Genomic DNA, 24173 nt, shown 5'->3' on the forward strand with positions numbered 1-24173 from the left:
TTGCACTTGTCTTTGTGATTCTGGCTAGTCTGGTTGAAGCAAATGAAACTAAGCATAGTATCTCCTTAACTCTGTTTACACGTATATTTTCTAGAGTGTGACTTTCAGATTGGTGTTACATATGCCATCTGCATTATTGCAGTTATTTAAAACTGTGTTAAGAAAGGGGAAGTTAGAAAAATAGGGTTTTGACTAATGGCTTTACTTATCTAATATTTAGGCCAATTAGCTGTGTCATTTTCTTCAGGGATTTTCACCACTGACCTAGAGATTTTACCATGCAAAGTTGTGTGCTCATTTTTATGTAATACAATCATTTTAATTATGTTCTTAACTCTGTCCTTCTATGTTATTTGAAGCTAGACATACTTATTAGGAAGGAATAGTATATTTCCAAGTAAAATTGGGCTATAATTCCTGTACCTGCTGGGTGTATTCAGAGAACAGTTCTCCAGCTGTGATATTAATATTACATTATTTATCATGAAGGAAACTTGCCGACTTATTTCAAGTGAAAGGCCAAGATTATGCCCTATGGGAATAATAATGGCATTTATTTTTTGTATAAAAGTATTGATCTAATTATTTCTTTAATGGAACCAAGAGAAGGATATGGCTGCCTGCATTACCATTAGCATGATCCTGGTTTATACATACAATATTAAGTTATATTTACAACTAATGTTTAGATCTTATAACCAAAAAGTTTTATGTAGAATTCTTTTATTGATCATAAATGTCCGAATGTTGATAATGCTGATATATTTTTTATATAATGTAATTTTCTCATTAATTATACTAAGGAGGTATACAAAAATTGTGACATAAAACACTTACTTATTAATGATTTACTGGGTTTTAGTGCTAACTAAGCATGTTTAGTTGAAAAAAAAAAAGAAAGACCTCAGGAATACTGCATTAAACAATGGGGAATTAATAGTGGCAAACAGAGGAATTTCTCCACAGAGCTGCTATTCCAAGGTCAAATTTGAGGATGAGGTTGGAAGGTCTCCAATGAGCAGTAGCTCTTGCTGTCTTCAGGAGTGCATTCTGGGTTTAGTTGCCACTAATTAGCACCAAGGAAAAGCTGGGTCACTTGCCTCTGTTTTGCTTTATGCAACCATTGTTTTGGTGCTGTTAGTCTTTAAATCTAGCCAGTTTAGTGAGTTTTGGGGGTATTGTTTGTTTTTGTTTTTTTTTCCCGGATAACTGATGATATCAAACACCATTTATATGCTATTGACCATTTGTGTTTCTTATTTTGAAATGTCTTTTCAAATTGTTTTTCCATTTGGGGGGAGGAGTTATCTTTTAATTATTCATTTGAATAATGTTTTTATATTTTGTAAAATATTTTGTCAGGGGATTATGAAACAATTGATTAATTTCCAAGTATCCGGCAGTTCTCTGAAATATAATTTTTAATTTAATGTTGTTGTGGTCAAAGGATTTAAATCCTTTCAGAGTCTTGGTCTCTCTCGGTATATGTTCCTTCTCAATATTTTATTGTAGTGTTCTAAAATTGTCAATTATTTTAAGTTGGTTGATAATGTTAAAATCTTTTATATTCAGAGGGATTTTCTCCTTGATTTATCAATTACTGGGAGGGGAATTTTAAATCTTTCAACTGTAATTGTCGAACTGTCCATTACTCACTTCAGCCATGTCATTTTATTTTATGTATTTTGAAGTTCCACTATTAGGTGCATATACATTTGGAATTGTTATGTCTTCCTGATAAATTGATCCTTCTATTGTTTGAATCATCTCTGTTTATTTTTGATAGTACTCCCTAACCAGAGGTCACATTGTTATTAACCACTACAATTTTCTAAGGATTGTTGTTGTCAAGTAGTATCTTTTGCTATCTGCCTACTTTTGAACCATCTGTGTGTTTATATTTGTATTTAATGTATAAATATAACTCTTAAAATATTCATATTTAATAATAAATATAACTCTTAAAGATAGCATGTACTCGGGGCACCTGAGTGGCCCAGTGGGTTAAGTAGTGGACTCTTGATTTTGGCCCTGGTCATGATCTCAGGTCCCTGCCTTGGGCTCCGTGCTCAGAAGGTGTTTGAGGATTCTCTCTCCTCTCCCTCTGCCTTCTCCCCCCAACACCCGCCCCCTGCCATGCTCACTGGCATGTTCTCAAATAAATAAATAAATAAATAAATAAATAAATAAATAAAATTTAAAAAGCTAGCATGTAGTCAATTCCTGCTTTTTAAATCCACTTTGATAATTGGTTTTATTTATTTATTTATTTATTTATTTATTTATTTATTTCAGATTTTATTTATTTATTTGAGTGTGAGAGACAAAGATAGTGAGAGAGAGCACAGGTAGGGAGGAGAGGGAGAAGCAGACTCCCCGCTGAGCAGTGAGCCCAAAGTGGGGCTCCATCCCAGGACTCTGGGACCATGACCTGAGCCAAAGGCAGACACTTAACCAACTGAGCCACCCAGGTGCCCCGATAACTGGTTCTTTTTAATTAAAAGTGTTAATAAATTTATGATTAGTGTAATTATTGATATGGTTGATTGTCAGCCTATTTTGCTAATTTTTTTCTATTTGTGCCGTTTGGTCTTTGTTTCTTTGCCCCATCTACCTTTCTGTTTCCTGAGTAGCTTTAAATATTCTGTAATATCTGTCCTATTGGTTATTTATTTATTTTTAATTTACATTTGAAATTTATTTTTTGCTTTATAGTTGTATAGATTTTTAAAAAATGAGTAGAATTATGTCCACCACCATAATCAATATAATAGAATGTCCTATTAATACCCGTGTCGTCAGCCAGTTTTCCCACGCCCAGCCATTCATCTGTTCTCTGTCCCTATTTGTCTTTTTCAGAATATGACATAAATGGAATCAGATCGTATACAGCCTTTTGGGTCCAACTCTTTCACTAGAAAAATGCATTTGCTAGTCATTCATATTGCTGCATGTATTGATAGCTCATTTCTTTTTATTGCAAGTACTGTTTCATTGTATGGATGTGCCAGAGTTTCTTTAGCCATTCCTTGGGACATTAGCATTGTTGCCTACTTTTGGTGTTTATGAAAGAATAGGTTACAGATATTCGTGTAGATACTTTGTGTGAACATAAATTTTTACTTCTCTTGAATAAATACTTGTGCTATATCCACAGTGCTTAGAAAAATAGAGCAGCTCTCAGTAGATATTTTAATAAGAAATTGCAGGATATTTCTTTTGACTTCTTATTTTTATTATTTCATTCCTATTTGTAAATGTCAGTGTTTGAGGTATATTATAATGAAACCTTAATTTAAAAATTCATATGTCATTATGTTTTATAAACTTTACAGGGCATTAATTACTCTATGAAAGTCCTGGTTCTGAGTGTTTGAGAGACCCAGTAAAACAACCGGACTATGGAGCCTTCAAATTATGCAAATGAGCAAATAACACAAAGGCAAATTTGCCAACTGTATTAATGGGCAATATATAAAACTTACCATAGCGTTATAATCACAAGGGTGTTGTCAGAGATTAGTTGTTGTTGGTTTTTTTTTTTTTTTAATTTATCTATTTATTTGAGAGACAGCGATAGTGAGAGAGAATGCACAAGTTGGGAGGAGAGGGAGACGCAGGCTGAGCAGGGAGCCCAACTCGGGCCTTGATCCCAGGACCCTGAGATCATGATCTGAGCTGAAGGCAGGTCCTTAACTAACTGAGCCACCCAGGCGCCCCAGAGATTAGGTTTGAGTTTCACCTCTATATTTTACTAGCTGGATGACCTTGGGCAATTTACCTTATCTAAGTCTCAATTTGTTTATCTGTAAGATAGGGATAAAAATAAAATTTACGAAAAGGGTTTCCTGAAAGTTAAATAAGATAATGTTAGTCAAGTATTTAGGATAACACCTGACATTCTATGTATATTAGTTGTTAGTAGTATTAGTTTTAATTATACTTTTTAGATTATATTATTTAATGACACTCTAAATAATTAGTATAAATACTTTACAATCAGTTCATGATCTAATTATATTTCACAGAACATGAGAATTTTACAACTGTTATTTGTTCTACCAAATGACAAAATTTAACATTTTCTCTAAGTATATGATTCTATATGAGTTTTTTGTTTCCATAACAAATTACCACAAATTTAGTAGCTTGAACAACATGTATGGACTACATGGATTGGAGGCCTAGTAGGGGTTTCACAGATCTGAAATCAAGATGTCACCAGAGCTGCTTTCCTTTCTGAAGGTGCTAAGGGAGAATCAGTTTCCTGCTGCTCTGGTTTTGTGGCAGAATTAAGTTCCTGGCTGGCTGTAGACTGAGGGCCATTCCCAGTTGGGGGCCACCAGCGTTCCTTGGCCTGGAGCCCCTTTCCTTGGCACTGAAAGCCAGCAACAGTGGATTGAGTGCTTCCAATGTTGCATATCTCTGACGCACTCTTTTTCTACTGTCTTTCATTTTCAGAACTGGTTTGATTAGATTGGGCTCACCAAGATAATCCAGAATAATCCCTGCATCTTCAGGTCCTTAAACTTAATCACATCTGTAAAGTTCTTTGTCATGGAAGGTAACATATTCACAGGTTCTAGGGGTTAGGGCTTGCTTGCTTTCTTTTCTTTTCTTTTCTTTTTTTTTTTTTTTGGCAGGTGTGGGGAGAGGGAAGCATTATTCTGCTTACCACAGGGTATCTCTTTTAGTTCATACAGGACATAACACCTCAAAGATGTCAGGTTTTGCCTTTTTAAATCCATTACAGCTTCAAATGCTGACCAATGCCCTTTGTCCTATTAGATAGGAACAAGTAATTTTCTGCTCTTTGTTATATCAAAGGTTGGCTAAGCAGTTGTTGCTGTGTGGTAATAGATGGGGAGAGAAGAGACCAAATGTGGGAGGAACTAACAAAAGAGGAAGGAACAAATATATGTAAGGGATGCCAAAGCATTTGATTCTTTTTGTGATCTTGTTTTAGCTACTTAAGCTTTCTTTTCCTTTTCGTAAATTTTGAGCAAAAGGACACACACACACACACACACACACACACACACACACAATTTTTGAGTTAATCCAGTTGTTACCTTGGTTGATACAATGATACTTTTAAAACAGTCTTTTTTCTTGCCATTAAAATGGTAGGGTTTCTGAAAACTCTAGAATAATCCTGAGTTCCCATTTTAAATTTTATTTTTCAAGTTAAGGGATCTTTTGGCTATACATCCAACATAAATCCCCAAATTTCTTGTTATGTATTAACTAATGTTGTATTTCTTTTTTTCCTCGATAAATAAGGCATGGATTATAGTTATATATTTTGAATTTTTAAAAATTGCCTTTTGCAGTTTTAAAGAAGGCAACCATATCATAACTAATAATCACTTTGTTAACTATAAAGTCCTGTATCATATTTGGTCTTCACACGACTCTACTAGGTAAATTGGGCAGGGATTATCTCCCCATTTTGGAGATAAAGTCAATGATGATTAATGTCAGCCTCATTGTCAGCCAGCATAAACTATAGATTTATATGTTAAACTATACCTTCATGATTTTAACCTGTTACTTTCTTTTCTCCAATATCTAAATTCCCCTTCCATGCAAAATTGGTGAAAAATAGAAAAAAAAATCCCATGTTTTCTCCTTTAAATTCACAATGTGGGCTCTCCTGTTCAAAAAAGGCCCCAACTAGCTCTTGCTCTACTCTGTTCTCTTGTGAGTGTATATAAGGGACTTATATTTAAATATAAGATATAGATATAGATATATGAGATATTTTTCTATTATAAATACAAATTATGTTCCTCACCATCTTCCCTACCATCTCCTTCCTCTAAAATGTCCAATTCAAAATGTATACTTTAGAAAAAACCCTGATTAGCTCTATAATAGGTCAATTATAATTTGTTTTACTTCGTAATTAATTATTAGTTAGATTGAACATTTTGGAGGTATTTATTACCTATGTGCATTTCTTCTTTTATGATGTATCCCTTGAGGTTCTTTCCTGGATTAACTCCTTTTTCGACATATTTATTATAAGTATTTTCCCATTTGTCATTTTAACATTATTTAAATTGTTTTCATTGATCATTTCTTCAATCATTTTTAAGCAGAAAAGAGTTCTCTGAATAAAGATTTATTATATAGCAATTTTATTTTATTCTACATTTCTTTTGATATACAAAATAGACATAATTTTATTTTTTTAACAATGTGTTCATCAATTCTTTTTATATCTCCCAATAAGGGTATGTAGTTTTCTCCCAATAGGTGTCACACATTTATTGTTTGGAATATTTTAATTTCAAGATATTATGGCTATTTATATATTTTCTGTTATTGCTACAGAGAAAAGTTAGTGACATTTGCACTTTTATCTTCTTCCTAGACATTTGAATGAGACTTTTATCTTTGGTTTTTCAGTTGATACTTTGCAAATAGTCATACTTTCTCTTATAACTATAGCTCCTATTTATGTTTCATATTTTTTGTTGTTGTTTTATAGACCAGAGATAGCAGCAATTTTTGGTTTTTGATTTGGGTGCCTTCAGTGGAGGCATAAAAAAATGCTTTTATTTGAGAATGACATGCTTCATGACTTAAGGGAATATTCTTTATTCCTCATTTTTTAATTGGGTGGTATTAAAACTTACCAAATTAAATTTTGATTCCATGATGTTCTTTTTTCTAATTTTCCTATTGATAAGATACATTATTTTATTAGTAATTCTAACATTAAGGGATTTCATATTTCTGAGATGAATCCTTATTAGGTATCCCTATCTTACAGATAAACAAATTGAGACTTAGATCAGGTAAATTGCTCTCTATTCAGTCTGGACTACTGTGCTAATCACTGAGAAGATAGGAGGCATATAGAAATGAATTGGTCACTGCCTTTAGCTTCAGTGTTTGTCTATCGAGTAGTTCTCAATTGGGGGGTGATTTTGCCCTCCCTTCCCAGGGGACATTTGACAATGTCTGAAGATATTTTTTGCTGGTCTCAACTGGGAAAGTGCAAACACTGTAGGGGATAAAGCCAGGGATGGTGGTAAGCATCCTGTAGTTCACAGGACAGTATACCACTACAAAGGATTATCCAGCCTTAAATGTCAATAGTGCCACAGTTGAGAATCCCTGATGGATCATATAAAACAAAAGGCATTTTTGAAAGAGCACCATGAATATGGAACATGTGTGATAACTGGTGCTATAAAAATAGAATCGTTCATGATGAAATTAGTATGATGAATTTGTCTTTTTGCAACTATTGAGATTTTTTTTTTAAAGAGAAACACTAATACAGTGAGAACCTACTCCTCTTTCCTTTATACTTGTCTTGCCTGTTTCATTAATGGTAAAAGCAAGTGAGATAATGTGAGAAATTGAAAGTGCTTTGTAAGAAGTGAAATCGTACATAAATGTAAGGCAGAATTGCAAATGACAGCATTCAAGTCAATAACCATTTATTGAGCACTTACGCTGTATGATTCTACTGGGAATAAAAATGTTGAATAATATTCCATTCTCTTCGGTGTTGAGAGACTGATATTTATAGACTGGAGATTAATACTTTTTAGAAGTGGAATTCTTGATTTGAAACAACATTTAAGACATTTGTATGACAGTGGTGTGGGACCGCTAAGCCTGAAGATCCTGGACCATGTTTCTCTCATCTTCGTTCTAACAGAGCAGCATCCCCGTCACCTGTTAGACACATACCGAAATTCTGTATAGACTGTGATTGGAAAAGAAAAGTCAACTGTTAAGATCAGTTAGAAAAACATTGGCTGAGCAGGTCCAGCTCCTTCATGGTAATTAAGAACACTGAAATTTAGAGGATGGGTGACTTACTCAAGATTCTGTAGCCAGAAAATAATTGAATGATGAATGAAATTTAGGTCTTCTGATCTTTTGAGTATTTCTTTTAGCATATTGCATTAAACTTTATGTCTGGTAAAAGGTGATTATCTGAGATAAATTTGTTCTGTGTTTTAATTGAGGGTATCTATTAGTTTCTGTGGAATAACTGTATCCTAATTTCTAACTATATGTCCCTTATTTCAGGTTTTTGAAAAATTGGTCTCAGAATATTTGTTATTTGCATGGGCTCTTGTAAGATTGCACGCATTCTCTCTCCATATATTTATAGTACATATAGAGTATGTCATATGTCATATATATCTGTCTTGTATGTCATATATACACATACGACTCAAATTTCTGTAAATTGCCACCTCCAAAATCAACAAGAAATATTAGCAGTGAATTTCTACTGAAAAATGGCAATTTTTTCTTGCAGATTGATTTGCAGTCAAATGCTCTACTCCTGAGCTCTACCCCTCTTGCAGATTGATTTGAATTCACTTTGTGTCATGTTCATTATATCAAGAACAATGTAATTATCCCATCACCAAGACCTTATCATGATCTGTTTTCTCTCATTGATAGCAAATCATTTTCTCAATGCTGTATAATAGAATAAAGAATATTGTATTGAGTGGATATATTTTTTCTAAAAGAAAATAGTTTTACAATGCTATGATTGTTAAAGTGTGTAGGCACTTTTACTCCTATCATCATTGAATTAAATATCCCCAACACTGGGTGTGTCTGTATGTAATTAATACTCTACTCCTCATTTTTTTTAACTTGCATTGTTAGAGGCTGTAAAATTCAGAATATGTACTTAGGACCCAACAATTAGAGCAATTTTTTGCTTCAAAAATCTGCCCAACTGAGAAGAAGCAGATTGCTTCAAAAATGTAATTTTCTTATGTATTTTATTTATTTTTATTTTTTAAAAAGATTTTATTTATTTATTTGTCACATAGAGATAGAGAGAGAGAGAGCACAAGCAGAGGGAGCGGCAGGCAGAGAGAGAGGGAGAAGCAGGCTCCCCACTGAGCAAGGAGCCTGATGTGGGACTCCATCCCAGGACCCTGGATCATGACCCAAGCTGAAGGCAGACGCTTAACCGGCTGAGCCACCCAGGCACCCCTATATTTTATTTTTTCACAGACTTTCTTTAGAAGCCATGTGAAGCTATCATGCCTTCTTCATTTACAAAGTACCTGAGATTATGGAACAATTTCTTCCTTAATGAAAACTGTTTGACAGGTATAGTCCACAAAAAATAAAAGTTTTCTTGTCTTATCATGAAGCATCTCTTAGGCCTTAGTGACATGTGATGAGGATGGATTTGGGGGACGTGTCACAGTGTGGCATGCTCCTCTGTGCTCTGAGTATACATTTGTGCCAAAGCCCTCCCTTCTCTGGCTCAAATCGAAAACCTGAATCAGCATCATGGACACATCATCTTCATCATCACTGTCATCATCATTATCATCACAGCCGACTCCGGCATAACTTGAGTTCTACTTTTACTGTGTACCATGTGTCTTGCATATATAACCTCATTTACTTTTCATGACAACCTTTCTGGTAGCCATTTTTCAAACCTAATACATAGTCTTATTCACTGAGGCTCAAAAAAAGGTAATTTTACTGGAGTTCACACCTCCAGTAATTGTCAGACTCTGATTTATAGCCAGTTCTCTCTGATTTTAGATTTTCCAATTTTTTCTCCAAAACTGCATACCACAATTAATGACTTAGTTTTTTTTTTTTTAATTTTTTTTTAAAAGATTTTATTTATTTATTTATCTGACAGAGATAGAGACAGCCAGCGAGAGAGGGAACACGAGCAGGGGGAGTGGGAGAGGAAGAAGCAGGCTCATAGCGGAGGAGCTTGATGTGGGGCTCGATCCCATAACACTGGGATCACGCCCTGAGCCGAAGGCAGACGCTTAACCGCTGTGCCACCCAGGCGCCCCAATGACTTAGTTTTTATCCTAAAAGCTACTACAAAGATGGGCTGGAGCCTCTGTGAAAGAGATAACATCTTGGGATACTGATAACATCTATGAATAACAAAGCGGTGATGAAAAATGGCATATGAAACTCAATCCCAGAGATACAAACTTTCTAAAAATTCATAAAGTAAGAAGAGAAATTGCTGTATGTGAGAAGGGCAGAATTAAATAACACATGAGAATGATCTAGTGACAGTGTTATGGAAAAGTGAGGACAGCTTTGGCCTGAGGTTGCAAGCTAATCGACAGTGTGGGTATAGTTTTTGTAAGTGAACTGTCTGTCTGAGGCATGACCCACATTTGTGCGTCTTACAGGAAGTTCTAATAGCATATTACGGATGGCCGAAGGACTCACACGGACATCCATCTAACCACTGTGGTTCACACATATCTAATCTGAAAGGTGAGGCTTTTAGTTGCGTTAAAAAATAGAGTGAAAATAGAAAAAGCTGACAAGCTCATGTACATTTTTTTTCCTGAATTATTGGGGCTTTTCTTCTTTTTCTTTTTTTATTTATTTGAGAGAGAGCGAGAGCACCAGCAGGGGGAGGGGCAGAAGGAGAAGGAGAAGGAGAAGCAGACTCCCCGCTGAGCAGGGAGCCCAGTGCAGAACTGGATCCCAGGACCGTGAGATCCTGACCTTAGCTGAAGGCAGACGCTTAACGGAGTGAGCCACCCAGGCGCCCTGTTGGGGCTTTTTTATATTGAACATAAAGTGGTTGCAGTGGCCAGATTGTAAGGTACTGAGCCTGAAATTTCATGTGATAATTATCGTGGCATTCTTGGGAAATTCCACTAGGTGAAAGCTGCCATGGTCTTAAATGAAGAGTCAGAGTTCTACTCACTGTTGCCTCCTACTGTAAGCTGAGATCTATGAGGACATTTAAATGTTTTGTGGAAAAGCTTTTTCCAAGATACACAGAAGGCCATTTATTTGGATTATTTAAAGTGATTTCCAGATTTAGTGCATACACTCCATGAAAGTTCCCCTGTATCTATGACCTGTACAGAACATAGATTTGAATTATATTTTAAAATCTACCTTCCTTTTTCACTAGCTGTCTCCACCTACCCATGCGGGCATTATGACATTGAGAAATAAAAAGTAGTGATTTGAGTTCTGTGCATAAGAAAATCATGTTGGTAGACTATTACTACATTTACATTATATTATACTATTATAATATACTAATACTATACTAATATTATATTACTATTATGTTTAGACCAGTTGCTCTACATTCTCATCTCACTTTTGTTTTTCATTCAGCAAATTTGTATTGATTGCTTATAATCTAGTACAAGAGTTTGTGTTGGGTGCTCGTTTTTAAAAATCTGCACAGAGAAAGCTAAAGGTTAATTGCAACTCTGATTAGAATTAAGAACATGAGAATCATGGGTGTGTTACATCTCTGTAGAGCTTTACAGTTTACAAACTGCTTTCATCGTTGTTAAACTTCATTCTTTTAACATTTTTCCAAGTTTAATGTATATAGGAATCATTTGAGGTTTTATTAAAATGTCCGTTCTGACTCATCAAGTCTGGGCTGTGGTCTGAGAATCTGCATTTCTTCAAGGTCCTGTTGATACCTGTTGCTGGTTCACTTTCAGTAGCAAGACACCTTTTCCACTTGCTTCTCCTTTGCTGCAGGTGAGGCCACTTAGAGTAAACATGCTGAATGACCAACTCTGTCACATGGCGAGAGCAGGTCAAGCCAGGAGTAGTACATGAGAGGCTTGATTCAGACCAGCGCCAGGGCCATCTCCCCTTGATGTCGCTGAAAGTAGTGCTTACAGAGAGACCCTCTAAAAAGAATTAGGAGTAAAAGTAATACAAACTTTTAAAGAAATGTGCAAAATGATACAGGGTTTTGTGTTTTTTTTTTTTTTGACCCCTCAGAATTTTCAGAATACTGCCTAAGAAAATTCATCTTTGCCAGAAATACAATTGATCTGTGAATGATCATTTTTTGGTATTTCCATGTTTTAAATAGAACAGATTTTATTTTATTTTTTAAAAGATTTTATTTATTTATGAGAGAGCCCGAGGGAGGGGGGTGGAGAGAGAGAGAGAGAGTGTGTGTGTGTGTGTGTGTGTGTGTGTATGCAGGAGAGGGGGACAGAGGAAGGAGGGTGGGGGGTTGGGGAATGGCAGAGGGAGGAGAAGCAGGCTCCCTTTTGTGGGGGGTGGATGACTCGATCCCAGGACCCCAGGATCATGACCTGAGTTGAAGGCAAAAGCTTAACCGACTAAGCCACCCAGGCACCCCAACAGAACAGATATTAGAAGAAAAACATGGCTAGATTGTTTGCTATCTTAAAAGAAAAGTAGTGAATTTATCCTTAAAACTATTGAAACCCATTAATTTGTACAAGCCCCTAATGTAATGTTTACTTTTCTGATGTCATGTTCCAGAATGAACACTCTGTTTCTTATGTATCTGCCCATGACCCCAAAATTTAGTAAGATCTTAAAAGAGATGTTTTAGTGCCAACATGTAGATGGAAAAACCAAAGCCATGGGAAAATGAGTGACTTATGCAATATATTATCTAAGTGGCTATAGAACAGGGACCAGAACCTAGTTCTCTTTTTCTCTATACTCTTCTTAGCTGCCTGGGAATGACAGACAAACCCAGTCTTTACTGACAGTCAGTAATGAAGTAAGTCTCAGAGTTCACTAAAGATTAATAGATTTTCCAAAGTAACTTGTGGGTAGTTAAGATTTGACTCAATAAAAGCTGGAACCACTTCCTCTAGCTGAGTTCAGCCACATCTATTACTGGCTAAAGCTTAAAAGTAATTCCCTGGATGGCACTGATTTTATAGCAGCTTAACTTTCATGGTCTTTGCCTAGTACAGAATAGTTAATAGTTTTGTATTCTTAATGTAAAATCATCTAAAATTATTTTTATTGAGTACTTACCATGTACAATAAAATCTGTATGTTTTATGGATGCCCTACACGTATGGAGTAGAAATGGCCATAAGCCAGAAGGTGCAGGCAGGAGAGCCAAATCACAGGGATTGCTAAAGAGTATATTTCAACAAAGTGGTCATGCAGTTCTCCCTTGGGCAAAGACCTCTCCCTAGATCAAATGTATTTGTTGGACTCACAACAAAGTATTTAGTAGGTGTTAGGAAAGATCCTTTAATTCAGTTACAACATGGTTGCCATTGTTATCAACAAATTTAGCAGCTACGTGGTTTGTTTTTATGTTGATGCTTCTTGCAAAGTGCCTTCTGTAACGAATACATTTAATTATTTTGTGTTCCTATTTGAAAATGAACACAAGATTTTGGATCTATATTTAGGTCAGCTAAATATTAACAAAAAATATTGACTATGTACTTGATGTGAAATAGGGGCATTACTTTACTTACTTACAAAAGAAGTATCCCTGAAGTGATGTGTATACATTCCCAAGGTGCTTTGTAAATTAGTATCTTAACACTACTCAAAGTTACCAGTTTGGGGCATGATAAATTGCTTAGAGCAGTGTCTGATGCGAAGCAAGTCTCAGTAAAGGACAATGCTTTCTAATGATTCATTAAATCTTCACAACAACTCTATTTGATTTTTACCTTCCCCCTCACCACTCTTGGTCAGCAGATGAGGTTATCAAGGCATAGATACGTTGAGTAACTTGGTCAAGATCACACAGCTTCAGAGTTAGGCAGTTGTGATATTGATATGAGACTACAGAAAGTTTATCTCCAGAGACTATAGATTCTTTATTCCTACCTTAGGCAATCATTTAAATAATTAAAAAAATAATAATAAGTAACTTAATTTCAAACTCTTGTGTTTTCTCTAAGCCTTGTTTATTTCACTGTATCATTAGGGTTTGCTCTCAGTGCCAATATTTACAAAATTTCTTGCAACCAGAGCTACGCTGGAGAACATCATGCAAACATTTTACCCCATGTATTAATTAGGAAGTATTTCATTTGCCAGAAGATGTAAGACAGAGACCAATAATTGAAAGAAAATAGAGATGGTGAGGCAGAAGTTAACGTGCTTCATTTTCACTTGGACAAAAAATTGAATCCTGAGATTAACATGCCTGAAAAACTGACATAGTCAAACCTGACTTAATTTTAAGCTGTTTTCAGATGAATTGTCCAAACTGTGAGAGGTAAATCACAGCAAAAATTGTGTTTAAGGTGTCACTTCATGCAGAGTTAGAACTTTCTTGCTATAGAAATAAGGAAGTCTTTTGACCCCTGACTTTTTATGCTTCACTTGTTTGAACTGCATTTTTATTTTCGCACAAATTAAAAACCATATCTTTCTGCAAAGAGCCTATTAGAGGAACAAATCTTCCTTGAAAATGTTCTGAAACAGGCTTCATTTTCATCCTTGTGTAATTTTATTTCCAAACTGAGAGCCAACTGGAGCATGTCAGAAAAAGCTGATGAGTAGATGAAGTAATGACTTCTTACATAACAAGATTAGTTTTCTCATTTGGAAGAATAAAGGAATGAAGAATATGAGGTGGTTAATTTCACTGTCAGAATACCTGTTACTCATGCATGGGAATCTTTCTGGAAAACAGCTTGCTTTCAAATGTTCAGATATTATAAAGACAGGAGTATCAGTCATGGCCATACATAGTAAATAACAAGAAAAGAGAAAGAGCTAACTAGACAAACAACTAAGGCGTAAAGCAGAGGAAGAAAGACACAACCTAGTTACACAAAAAAGAAAAAAAGAAAAGAGCTAAAATATGGAAGATAAAATGGTGCTTAAGCTTTAAACTGTTAAGACAAATGTAATAGGGAGTGAAGCAATTATCTTGGTAATTCAGGCCCCAAACCCTGCGGGTAAGTGAAATATATGAGAATAGACCTGAGGTTTTTTCATACTGAGGGCTTTCAGTAATCACTTTCACTCTATCAAACTGTTTTAGTCACATTCTAAATCCATAGGGATTAAAGGCATATGGCAGAAAATAGAATCCTGGTTTTTAGAAAAAAATAATCCAGATGGTGTAGATGGCTACTAAAATACATACACACACACACACACAGACACACACAGACACACACACAGACACACACACTGAGTTATGTTTAATTATAAGTGTAATTGGTGCTGTGCTATTGTTCATGAAGGTAAAAATGAACCAGACTATGAAGACTTGGATGTTAAAATGTACAGAAGGCTGTAGAAGATGCTCAATTTATTTAATGAATGAAACAAACAAAAACCCAAAATAGTACAAAGTTGTGAACATAATAGGAAAAGCAAAGGCGTACGAGGATATGCATTTCAAATTGGATGTTTTTGAGCACATCTTGAATCTGGCTGTTTGCACAATGGCTGCCCTGTTCATATTTGTTTTCCCTTTATATTCAGAAATTCTATTTTGAGGAGTTATGCACTGAGTCTGTATTTTTCCCACCGCACCACTTTTTGAAGCAGATGAAAGGCATATCTTATATCTGTCCAAGTCTCTTCCTGCTCTGTTTTGGATTTCTTATGCCTTATAACACTAGGTTAATTATATCCCCCATGAATTAAGGAGATGAGGATACACTTCCTCCTGTAGAGCTATATATAAATATTTTCTACATATGGAGAGAGTAAGACTAAGCAAGCCTGCTGCTAACATTTGCAGGCCTGGGGCGAGAATATGTACTATACGGAGGACTATTTAAAATTATACATCAGATTAGCAAATTATTAAATAAGACAGGTTTTTTTTTATACCTTGACCAAGATATTTTCATAAAAATCTAGAAGGCTCATTTTAAACTTAGAATTCTTAGATTCCTTAGGTTTCTGTTCTAGAACATGGCAGTATGAGGAGGGCTGGTCCTCAGCCCCCAGCGTGCTGTTTTTATCCCTTTCTCTTTACCTTCGATTCCTCCTGTCTTTTCAAGGGCCTTACACACATGTGAAGCATCCTAGTTTACAAATCCAACCTTCTGCCAACCCGCCCAAGAAGCAACTGTGGCTAGATATCTGCATTGGGTATATTCAAACAGAAAATTATTTTGAAAGTTCTTTTGCCCAAAATTATAGAAATTTCGAGTTAGCACTTAGAAATTCTTGCCTTAACGGAGATTATTCTTTCCACTCTACTTTTTCTCGTGCTTGTGTCATGCAACATTGAAAGCGGTGATGTATGGTATCTCTTGGCGGATATATCCCTAGATGAACAAAATGGAGTTCGGGGATGTCAACATTCAGAAGTTTTAAAAATTCATAGGTTAAGAAAATAATACATTTACCACAAATCTCCAAGGGAAAGCCAATATCAATATTGGGACATTAGCAGCATTTTTATTCCTAAAATACTATTAGTAACAATTACCAAGCCTGAGGTACAACTGAGGGAAAAGCTAATCAAACAAACTTTGAAAGATATTTTACAGTGAATATTTATTAGTCAATTTTAAGATTGCAAATGAGGTATGGTCTATTACAGACATTCTTTGTCAATATTTTATGACTATGCTGAAATGTCCTGGGAGAACTTGGGGAGAAAATGGAAATGAAATTGCTTTCTGGGAGCTAGATTGTGAAGTCAATACCTAGTAGCTGAGATCAGAGATCTGCAAGTTGCCTTAAAGAGAAAGATTGGCTTCCTGAATTGCAAAACTAAACAATCTGATTGAACGTAGTAAAATATCCAAAGAAAGGATGCGCCCGTCAGAAAGAAGTTAGACAGAAAATGAAGTTTAGAAAAGAGAGGGTCCCAGACTTGAGTTGACTGTGTCAATATAAATACAGTTTGAGGGAAAAGATGCCTTTTTTGAACAAATCTCAAATATTCGTATCTCATTGAAAAGGCCATCCCTAAGGTGGGTTTATACATGTCAGGCTGTCTTATCCTCCTATTACATATTTCTACCAGGTAGCTATCTCTCTTAGTTCCAACTCTGTTCTCTCCAGGCCTTCTTCTGGTAAAGAATTTGCTTTCTACGTGGAACCGTCTAACTGGCTAATTAGGTCTGCCAGAATGATACAGATTATGTGACGACGATTTTGTTGTTATATATCAAATAGAGGGATTGTAGTGTGTATATGACTGTGAGTTCTCTGCCCGGACTTCTTATTATCAGAACCCTGGTATTTTTGTAATATTCCCAGGTTAACCAGAAACACATTTTCCAGCCTCTCTTGCAGGATACTAAGGCTGAAGAAAAAAACCAGAAAAATCAAAGACTCTCAGGACAGTGGTAATGTAGAGGTGTCACACCTCTCCTAAACTACTCACCTCTGACCATTTTGTTATATGAAAAAAACTAAACAAACAGCTATCTCCTTTGGATCAGCCGCCGTAGAATCTGTGTTGCCTGCACCCAAATACAATCCTAAGTGACAAACTAAGTCTGATAGTCAGCCTTTGAAAAACTGTTGTCATAAAGCTGAGGATGGCGAATTAATTAGGTCAACAAGTCATAATCAAGTGCATACTGTATGTAAAGTTCTTGGCAGACACTTGTCCATAAACCAGCCCTGTTCCTGATCTAATTGGCCGTACAGTAAAAAAGGGATTTAGAGAGAAGACGGAGGAAGTCAGGCTAAACAAGTATAAGTAAAAACTGGCATTATAATAAATACCCTCAAGGAAATGAACAGAGTGAAGTGATAGGCAAAGCAAGGTAGAAAGCATTTACCTAGGATGGCTGTGAACAAATGCACTTTTGGAACAAAAATGGAATAAACGGAGCATGAGCTTTGCAAGGAGCAGCTTCGAGGGATGTGGCATAGCGTGTGCAAATCCATCCGGGAATGCCATTTTGGGAGGCCTCCTGGTTTCGCCAGCAGGCGTCTGCTGTCACTCTAATCTTGTCCTTTTGCTTGATTTCTTAAAATGTCTTGAAACAAACCAAGTAGATAGAGGAGGTTTGCTAGGCTTTTTGCAGTTGGGAGTAAAGTTCACACTTTGTTTCATTTTCCTCTTCCAGCCACCCTTGCATGGGATTTTTTTTATCAGTTCATTGTCTCCACTTTCTCACACACAACTGTGGCTTTACCTTTGTGCAGCCTAGTCTTTCAATTTCAAAACCTTTCCTGAAAATGAATTCTAGCAGAGTGCTCTAAGGCTGTAATTAGGCTTCTGAAATAAAAATGCTTTATTGGATGAGGTCTATCTTTCAGTGATTCTCTCTATACCACCAAAGTGTATGAAGTCTTATTTCACAATATTTACAGGAAAAAAGTACCAGCGACTAGGTGTAGCTATATATTTGAATCATAACATGTATTCTTGTAATTTGAGCAGTACCAGAACCTAGAGTGAGAATTCTACTGAAGAAAATCTGAAATACCCCTTGCTAAGCATCCTTGAAAAAAAATTAGTTGCAATTAAAAACTCCATCCAGATCTGGGGTTCTCAAACTTTTCCACAATAGGTAGGGTCATTTTCTTCATGTGAAATTGTGTCTGAAACAATGGCTAAGAAGTGTGGGGGGGGGGCGCCTGGGTGGCACAGTCGTTAAGCATCTGCCTTTGGCACAGGGCGTGATCCGGGTGCTCTGGGATCGAGCCCCACGTCAGGCTCCTCCTCTGGGAGCCTGCTTCTTCCTCTCCCACTCCCCGTGCTTCTGTTCCCTTTCTCGCTGGCTCTCTCTCTCTGTCAAATAAATAAATAAAATCTTAAAAAAAAAAAAGTAGTGTGGGAGGAGATAAGAGTAATGTGTTCCAGGATTTGATGCTTCATGAGAACAGGACATAGAGCTGTTATTCTCTATTTGTCTGCTTCTCATTGGAAATTCTTCCTTTGTTGTTGTTATGTCCAGTTAGCCATTCTACTGGGACAGAAGCAGATCCTGAAGAACATAGGATTGACTGTAGAAATACTTACACTTCTCAAATTTCAGATCTATCACTTTTTGCCTTTGTCTAACCTTTGCAAGTTACCATTCTAAGACTCTGAGAGGAATCAAATAATAATTTTTTCAATGTGAGAATTTAATTAGATAATTCATTTCCACAACTACAGGAGGGACAGATCATGGCATAGAAGTGCTTATTTTCTATTATTTTAAGTGTAAACATTTTACTGTCTAGTCATTGCTTCTTTTCCTGCAACTCTTTCACTCCATGTCTTTACACAATCTTGTATTTTTTGTCACACAGTTCCTAACCTCTACACTTTCTCCCTATCAGTTACCTCGTATTTTTACTTCCTTCATAGTCATCTTAAACATCATGGTCAAATTTCATTCAGTCTTTTGCTAATCTTCCAGTTTTTCAGTGGGTAACACCCCAAGTCTCAATAAATCCAGCTGTGTGCTTCTTCTGCACCCTCATTGAGACTGTGGAAATCTGTTACAGAAAGTTCTAGGCTGAAGCTTGTGTCACTATAGAGGAATGATACCTACCTTCATTTGTACCCTCAGTACTCAATGTATCCAAATTATCTCTATCATTATATATGGCAGCTGTTCCAACCCTCTGAATGTCCCAGGCTAGTGAACATCCAACATTCATGGTCAGCTGGCACCTCACATAGAAAAAAAAGTGATAGGATGAAACTTTTGTGACCTATTGCTGTTAATTTCTGTTGTGTCCACACCCATCCTTTCCTCTTCTCCTCCTATCTACCATCTTATCTTAAGTGCTTTCTTCTATCCATTTACAGGATTCTATTTTCTTCTGCCTCTTCAATGGTGCATTTCATAAATTATTCGTTCTCCTTTGCTCTCTGTTTCTTCAACCAAAATATCTTTCTGTCTCAAAGTTTCAGCCACTGGATTTAAAGTTTGATATATTCATTTCTATCTTAAAAAGGAAAAGCAACAACAATAAACAAGCAAACAAAAGTCTACTATTTAATCACACATTCCCAGCCACATACCAGCCTATTTATCTTCTCTCCTTCACTAGAAAGTTGTATGTGTTCACTGTATCTATTCCTTCAAATCTCCATCATTCCCCAAGCTATTGCTCTCTGCCCTTTCCCCCCACTATTCTACTTAATCTACTATCTCCAAGGTTACCACTGCCATCTTTGTTTCTATATCTAGAGCCACCTTCCCACCCACATCTCACTTGAAGTCTCTTCAGTATTTAGCAATATTGATTATTCCTTCTTGAACAGTTTCTTTTCTCTTGGAATTCCACCTAGTAGATGATAGTTTGAGCACAAGAATCTAGCTCACTTATTTCCAAACTTTTCATGGACTTATAAGAAATTTCTGAAAACAGAAGGTACAGTTACCATGATAATAAAGACATAATTTATGCCAATAATGGATTAGAAACTTCATGATAGTTGGGATATAGAAAGCAGATAGCATGGAATTTATATGAAATGTACTGCAGACATCAGAAATAAGCCAGGACTTCCCAAGGAAGTCTAGAGATGCACCAGCTACACAGTCAACAAATGCAAAGACCATTGGGAATCAACCAGGTACTTTATTAAGTAAACACCTCTAGAATACCTGAGACAGATGCTTTTCTTCCCTGTTCCTATTGTAAACCAAGTATGTAGCAAGTGGAGTTTTTGACATCATGATGATACTGAGAATTCTTCTCTAAACACAGAAAGGGTTCTACCTGAGCATAGGCACTAGTAGCTATTAGAGGAGAGAAAGAAGTATTACAGAGCTTAACGGTACCCTAGACCAGGAGTTCTCAAAGATTTTTAACAAAGGACCACATAGTAAATACTTTAGGTTATGAGGGCCTTTGTGTGAAAGCAGCCATGTACAATCCACAAACAAATGAGCTTGGCTGTGTTCTGATCAATTTTTATATATTTCACTCCTGTTCTAGATCAACTCCTCCCCAGCCAGAACAAGGAGAGAAATAAAACTAAGTATAATTTCATCTAGTAGGAAAAGGAATATCTCCACTGCCAAGTTGCTTATTCCTTACTGGGGCAAGTGTAGATGTCTGACTTCCTATTTCTTTTCTTTTTTTTTTTTTTTTTAAAGATTTTATTTATTTATTTGACAGAGAGAGAGACAGCCAGCGAGAGAGGGAACACAAGCAGGGGGAGTGGGAGAGGAAGAAGCAGGCTTCCAGCAGTGGAGCCTGATGTGGGGCTCGAGCCCAGAACGCTGGGATCATGCCCTGAGCCAAAGGCAGATGCTTAACAACTGAGCCACCCAGGCGCCCCAGACTTCCTGTTTCTTATCTGTACAACCTAGAGGACAATTACCTGTTAATCTGTCCAAATATATATATATATTATATATAATATATATTTACATATATATTATATATCTATATTATATATATAAAAATTATATATATATAAAAATTGCAATTGGTCTTCCAATTCAAGAAGGAGATTACCTAGAAGAGACCTATACAGCTGGTGAGAAAACAAATTTTACCCACGTCTAGTAGCTAACCTAGTACTTAATTTATATTTATGAATGGACAGCAGGCCATCTGACATCTGAGAAAAGTCAACATCATGAAAGAGAAGAACCAAAGTAAACTAAAAGAAAAACCAGCCCTGGAGGATTAGACATCATTCAGAGAACAAAAGAAATTTTAAAGACAATTTTAAGTGTGCTTATAAAGATTTGGTATAAATTGCATCTATTGGAAACATTAATTATGTTTTTTAAAAAATGTGGAAGTAAAAAGGTGGTCAAATCTGAATGATAAAAATGGACATAGTTCAGGTATACAGGTAGAAGAATTATCCCAAACAAGAACACGTTATCTGAAAGAGAAGTCAAGGAAATCTGAAAGAATTCAGGCAAAAAACAAACAGGGACAAAAATTATGGTCCAAGAAAACTAAATCAGGAAAGTCTAGTGTGTTTCTAAAAGGAGTCTTAGAAGGAAAACAGACACTGATTTGCCTTATCTGATGTTCTAAATACATAGGTTAAAAAAAAGTTTTTTATTGCTGAGCAAGATTGGTGAAAAAAACCAAAACAGTAAAATTTTAGAGTATCAAAGTTAAAGAGAAAATCCTAAAATCATCCAGAAAGAAATAAACTAAACAAAGTAATTATGTTAAATTATGTTGATTTCAAAGAATTGACACTCAAAAAGACATCAGACTTTTCATCAGCAACATTGGACTCTACAACAATCCCTCCTAAGTCTGAGAAAAAATGTTTTGAACTTAGAGTTCTGTATCTAGATAATGCTATCAATCAAATGTGAGGGTAAAACACATGCTTCTTCATATACAGAGTAACTCATAAACTTTACTATGCATATTTACTTATTAAAAAAATTACTTGAAGATGTTTTTCAGAAAATAAAAGGAAATCCCTCCCATCTACCCCAAATGGGGAACAATATAGAATATGAAAATAGTCTTGTAAAGAAGATGAGAGGGAAGCTAGAAACAAGAGTCTAAATGATATCATCTTACATCTTTATGGGTCCAATCCCACTTTTTGATTCTATGACACATAATGTGTACATAATCTTATATGTTACATTCTTTACAATGGTTAAACATTTTTAGAATTAAGCTAAACAAATAAAATTCTCTTTAGCATTTATATTTACAGAAGAGAATGCAAGTTATAAGTCTTAACAGTATACCAACATAATTTCTACCTAAAATTTTTGAGAAATGGAAGAAACAATGGACAGAAGCCAAGTATCTAATTTCCATTTTTTTAACCCAGAGGAAAATTTGATAATATTAAAAGTGATAACTAACTTAAGAAATATAGATTACAATCTCTTATATAAATTAATTGATTGATTAATTAATTGATTAATTAATAAAGCAAATCTTAGAGAAGTTAAAATGATTGACTAACAAAGATAACAAAGATTTGGATATGGGGCAAGAGAAAGCAAGAGAAATGAGATGTTGCATAAATTCCCTAAATATTTCATCTTTTATAGGTGGGTAGTAAAACAGATATAAAGTTGATGAATCATATAATACAATTTTAAGCATAATATTTAGAAACCTAACCTCCAGATCTCCTAAAAAGTGAAAAGACTAGTAGTGGTTGTCTCTGGAGGAAAGAAAAAAGATTTTAAGTTTTTAATTTTATTTTTATTACTTTTTTCACAATGTCCTTGAATTATTTCTATAATAAGCATTTAAGTATAAATTTAAATGATTTACTCGTGATATATTCATAAAATGGAATATGGTGCAGCCATTAAAAAGTATGGCATTGCTCCCTATGTACTCATAGTGAAATATATCCACAATCTAATAAATAAAACAAATAAGTTGCAGAACATGGAATATGATCCTCAGTGTGTAAATATGCATAAATATGCATAGAGATGTGTGTATTTATATATACATAGACAATGGCTGATGTAATGCACATCAAAGCGTTACTAATGACTTCTGAGGATTGAGACTGCATTGGTGAAGGAAACAGGATTCATTTTTTACTTAATGAACACTTTACTGCTTGGATCAGTTTATGAGGAACATACATCATTTATACAAGAAAATAAAAGCTATTATGTTGCTTCCATGACACTACATTTTTTTTTCTTATCAATTTTCTGTCCATTTTTTCTCAGCCTGCTTCATCTTTCAGCTATATTCTGATGATTACACATCTAAGTCACCAACCCAGATATCTTCTGGAAGTCCAATCTAATATATTCGACTACAACCAGCTGCATCTACCTGTATGTCTCAAAGCATTTTGAACTCACATTTCCAAAACAGAATTCATGATCACTGTGTGTTTCCCCCTCACTGACCTAAAGTAACCTGTATTGTCTAACTTGCCTTTCTTTTTGAATGAGACCTCCATCCCACCAGATGCCCACAGTAGACTTCGAGTTGACATCATTAACCCTCCATCTTCATGACTGGACATATCCAATCACTAAATCCTGTCCATTCAACCTTCTGTTATCTCTTGAATTATCAAATTTCCTTTTTTTCTACAACTGCACTTTATTTAGGCAAAATGCTTACCATATTTTATATGATCATTCATCATCTGGCCACTTATTTCTCATGACTCCTTCCTCTCTTATTCTGTTTCATGAAGGTAGAGCTACATTTATTTCTCTAACATTGGTAAGTCTACTTTCCAGGACTTTTCAAATGTTTTCTGTATTTGAAATTTCTTCCTCAAGTTCCTTCTTGGTCAACTCCTGATTTATTTAGTCTTCGAGTAGGAGGTTAGGTATTATTCCCAAAGCATCCTGTGCCTATCCCTGTTTCCTTGTCTTACAGGTATTTATTTATCTATGTTTCTTACTAGGATAATATATCTCCTTTACTTAAACCAGTGCCTGGTAAACTGTAGACACGCAATAATTTTGTGGTAAATGCAATAATGAATAAAATATGTCATTCTCTAGACAGAATCTGACTTATAGATGGACCATACAAATGGCAGTTTTATTAACGTTGAGTCACTTTACAAA

The 24173-nt window shown here is 35.4% G+C and overlaps 1 protein-coding gene across 2 annotated transcripts in view; it reads left to right on the forward strand.

The window, feature by feature from the left end:
- KCTD8 (potassium channel tetramerization domain containing 8) overlaps nucleotides 1-24173 on the forward strand; it is a 236391-nt gene that overhangs the window by 104749 nt on the left and 107469 nt on the right. The window contains exon 4 of one of the 2 annotated variants that reach the window (XM_040625337.1): nucleotides 3524-3532. The exons of the other annotated variant lie outside the window; for it this stretch is intronic. Coding sequence (XP_040481271.1) covers nucleotides 3524-3532 — 9 coding nt within the window. The remainder of the gene's footprint in view (nucleotides 1-3523; nucleotides 3533-24173) is intronic. 2 annotated transcript variants of the gene reach the window in all.

This window comes from Ursus maritimus, unplaced genomic scaffold (genome assembly GCF_017311325.1).
Source record: "Ursus maritimus isolate PB19 unplaced genomic scaffold, ASM1731132v1 scaffold_8, whole genome shotgun sequence".
In the NCBI taxonomy this organism is placed as follows: domain Eukaryota; kingdom Metazoa; phylum Chordata; class Mammalia; order Carnivora; family Ursidae; genus Ursus; species Ursus maritimus.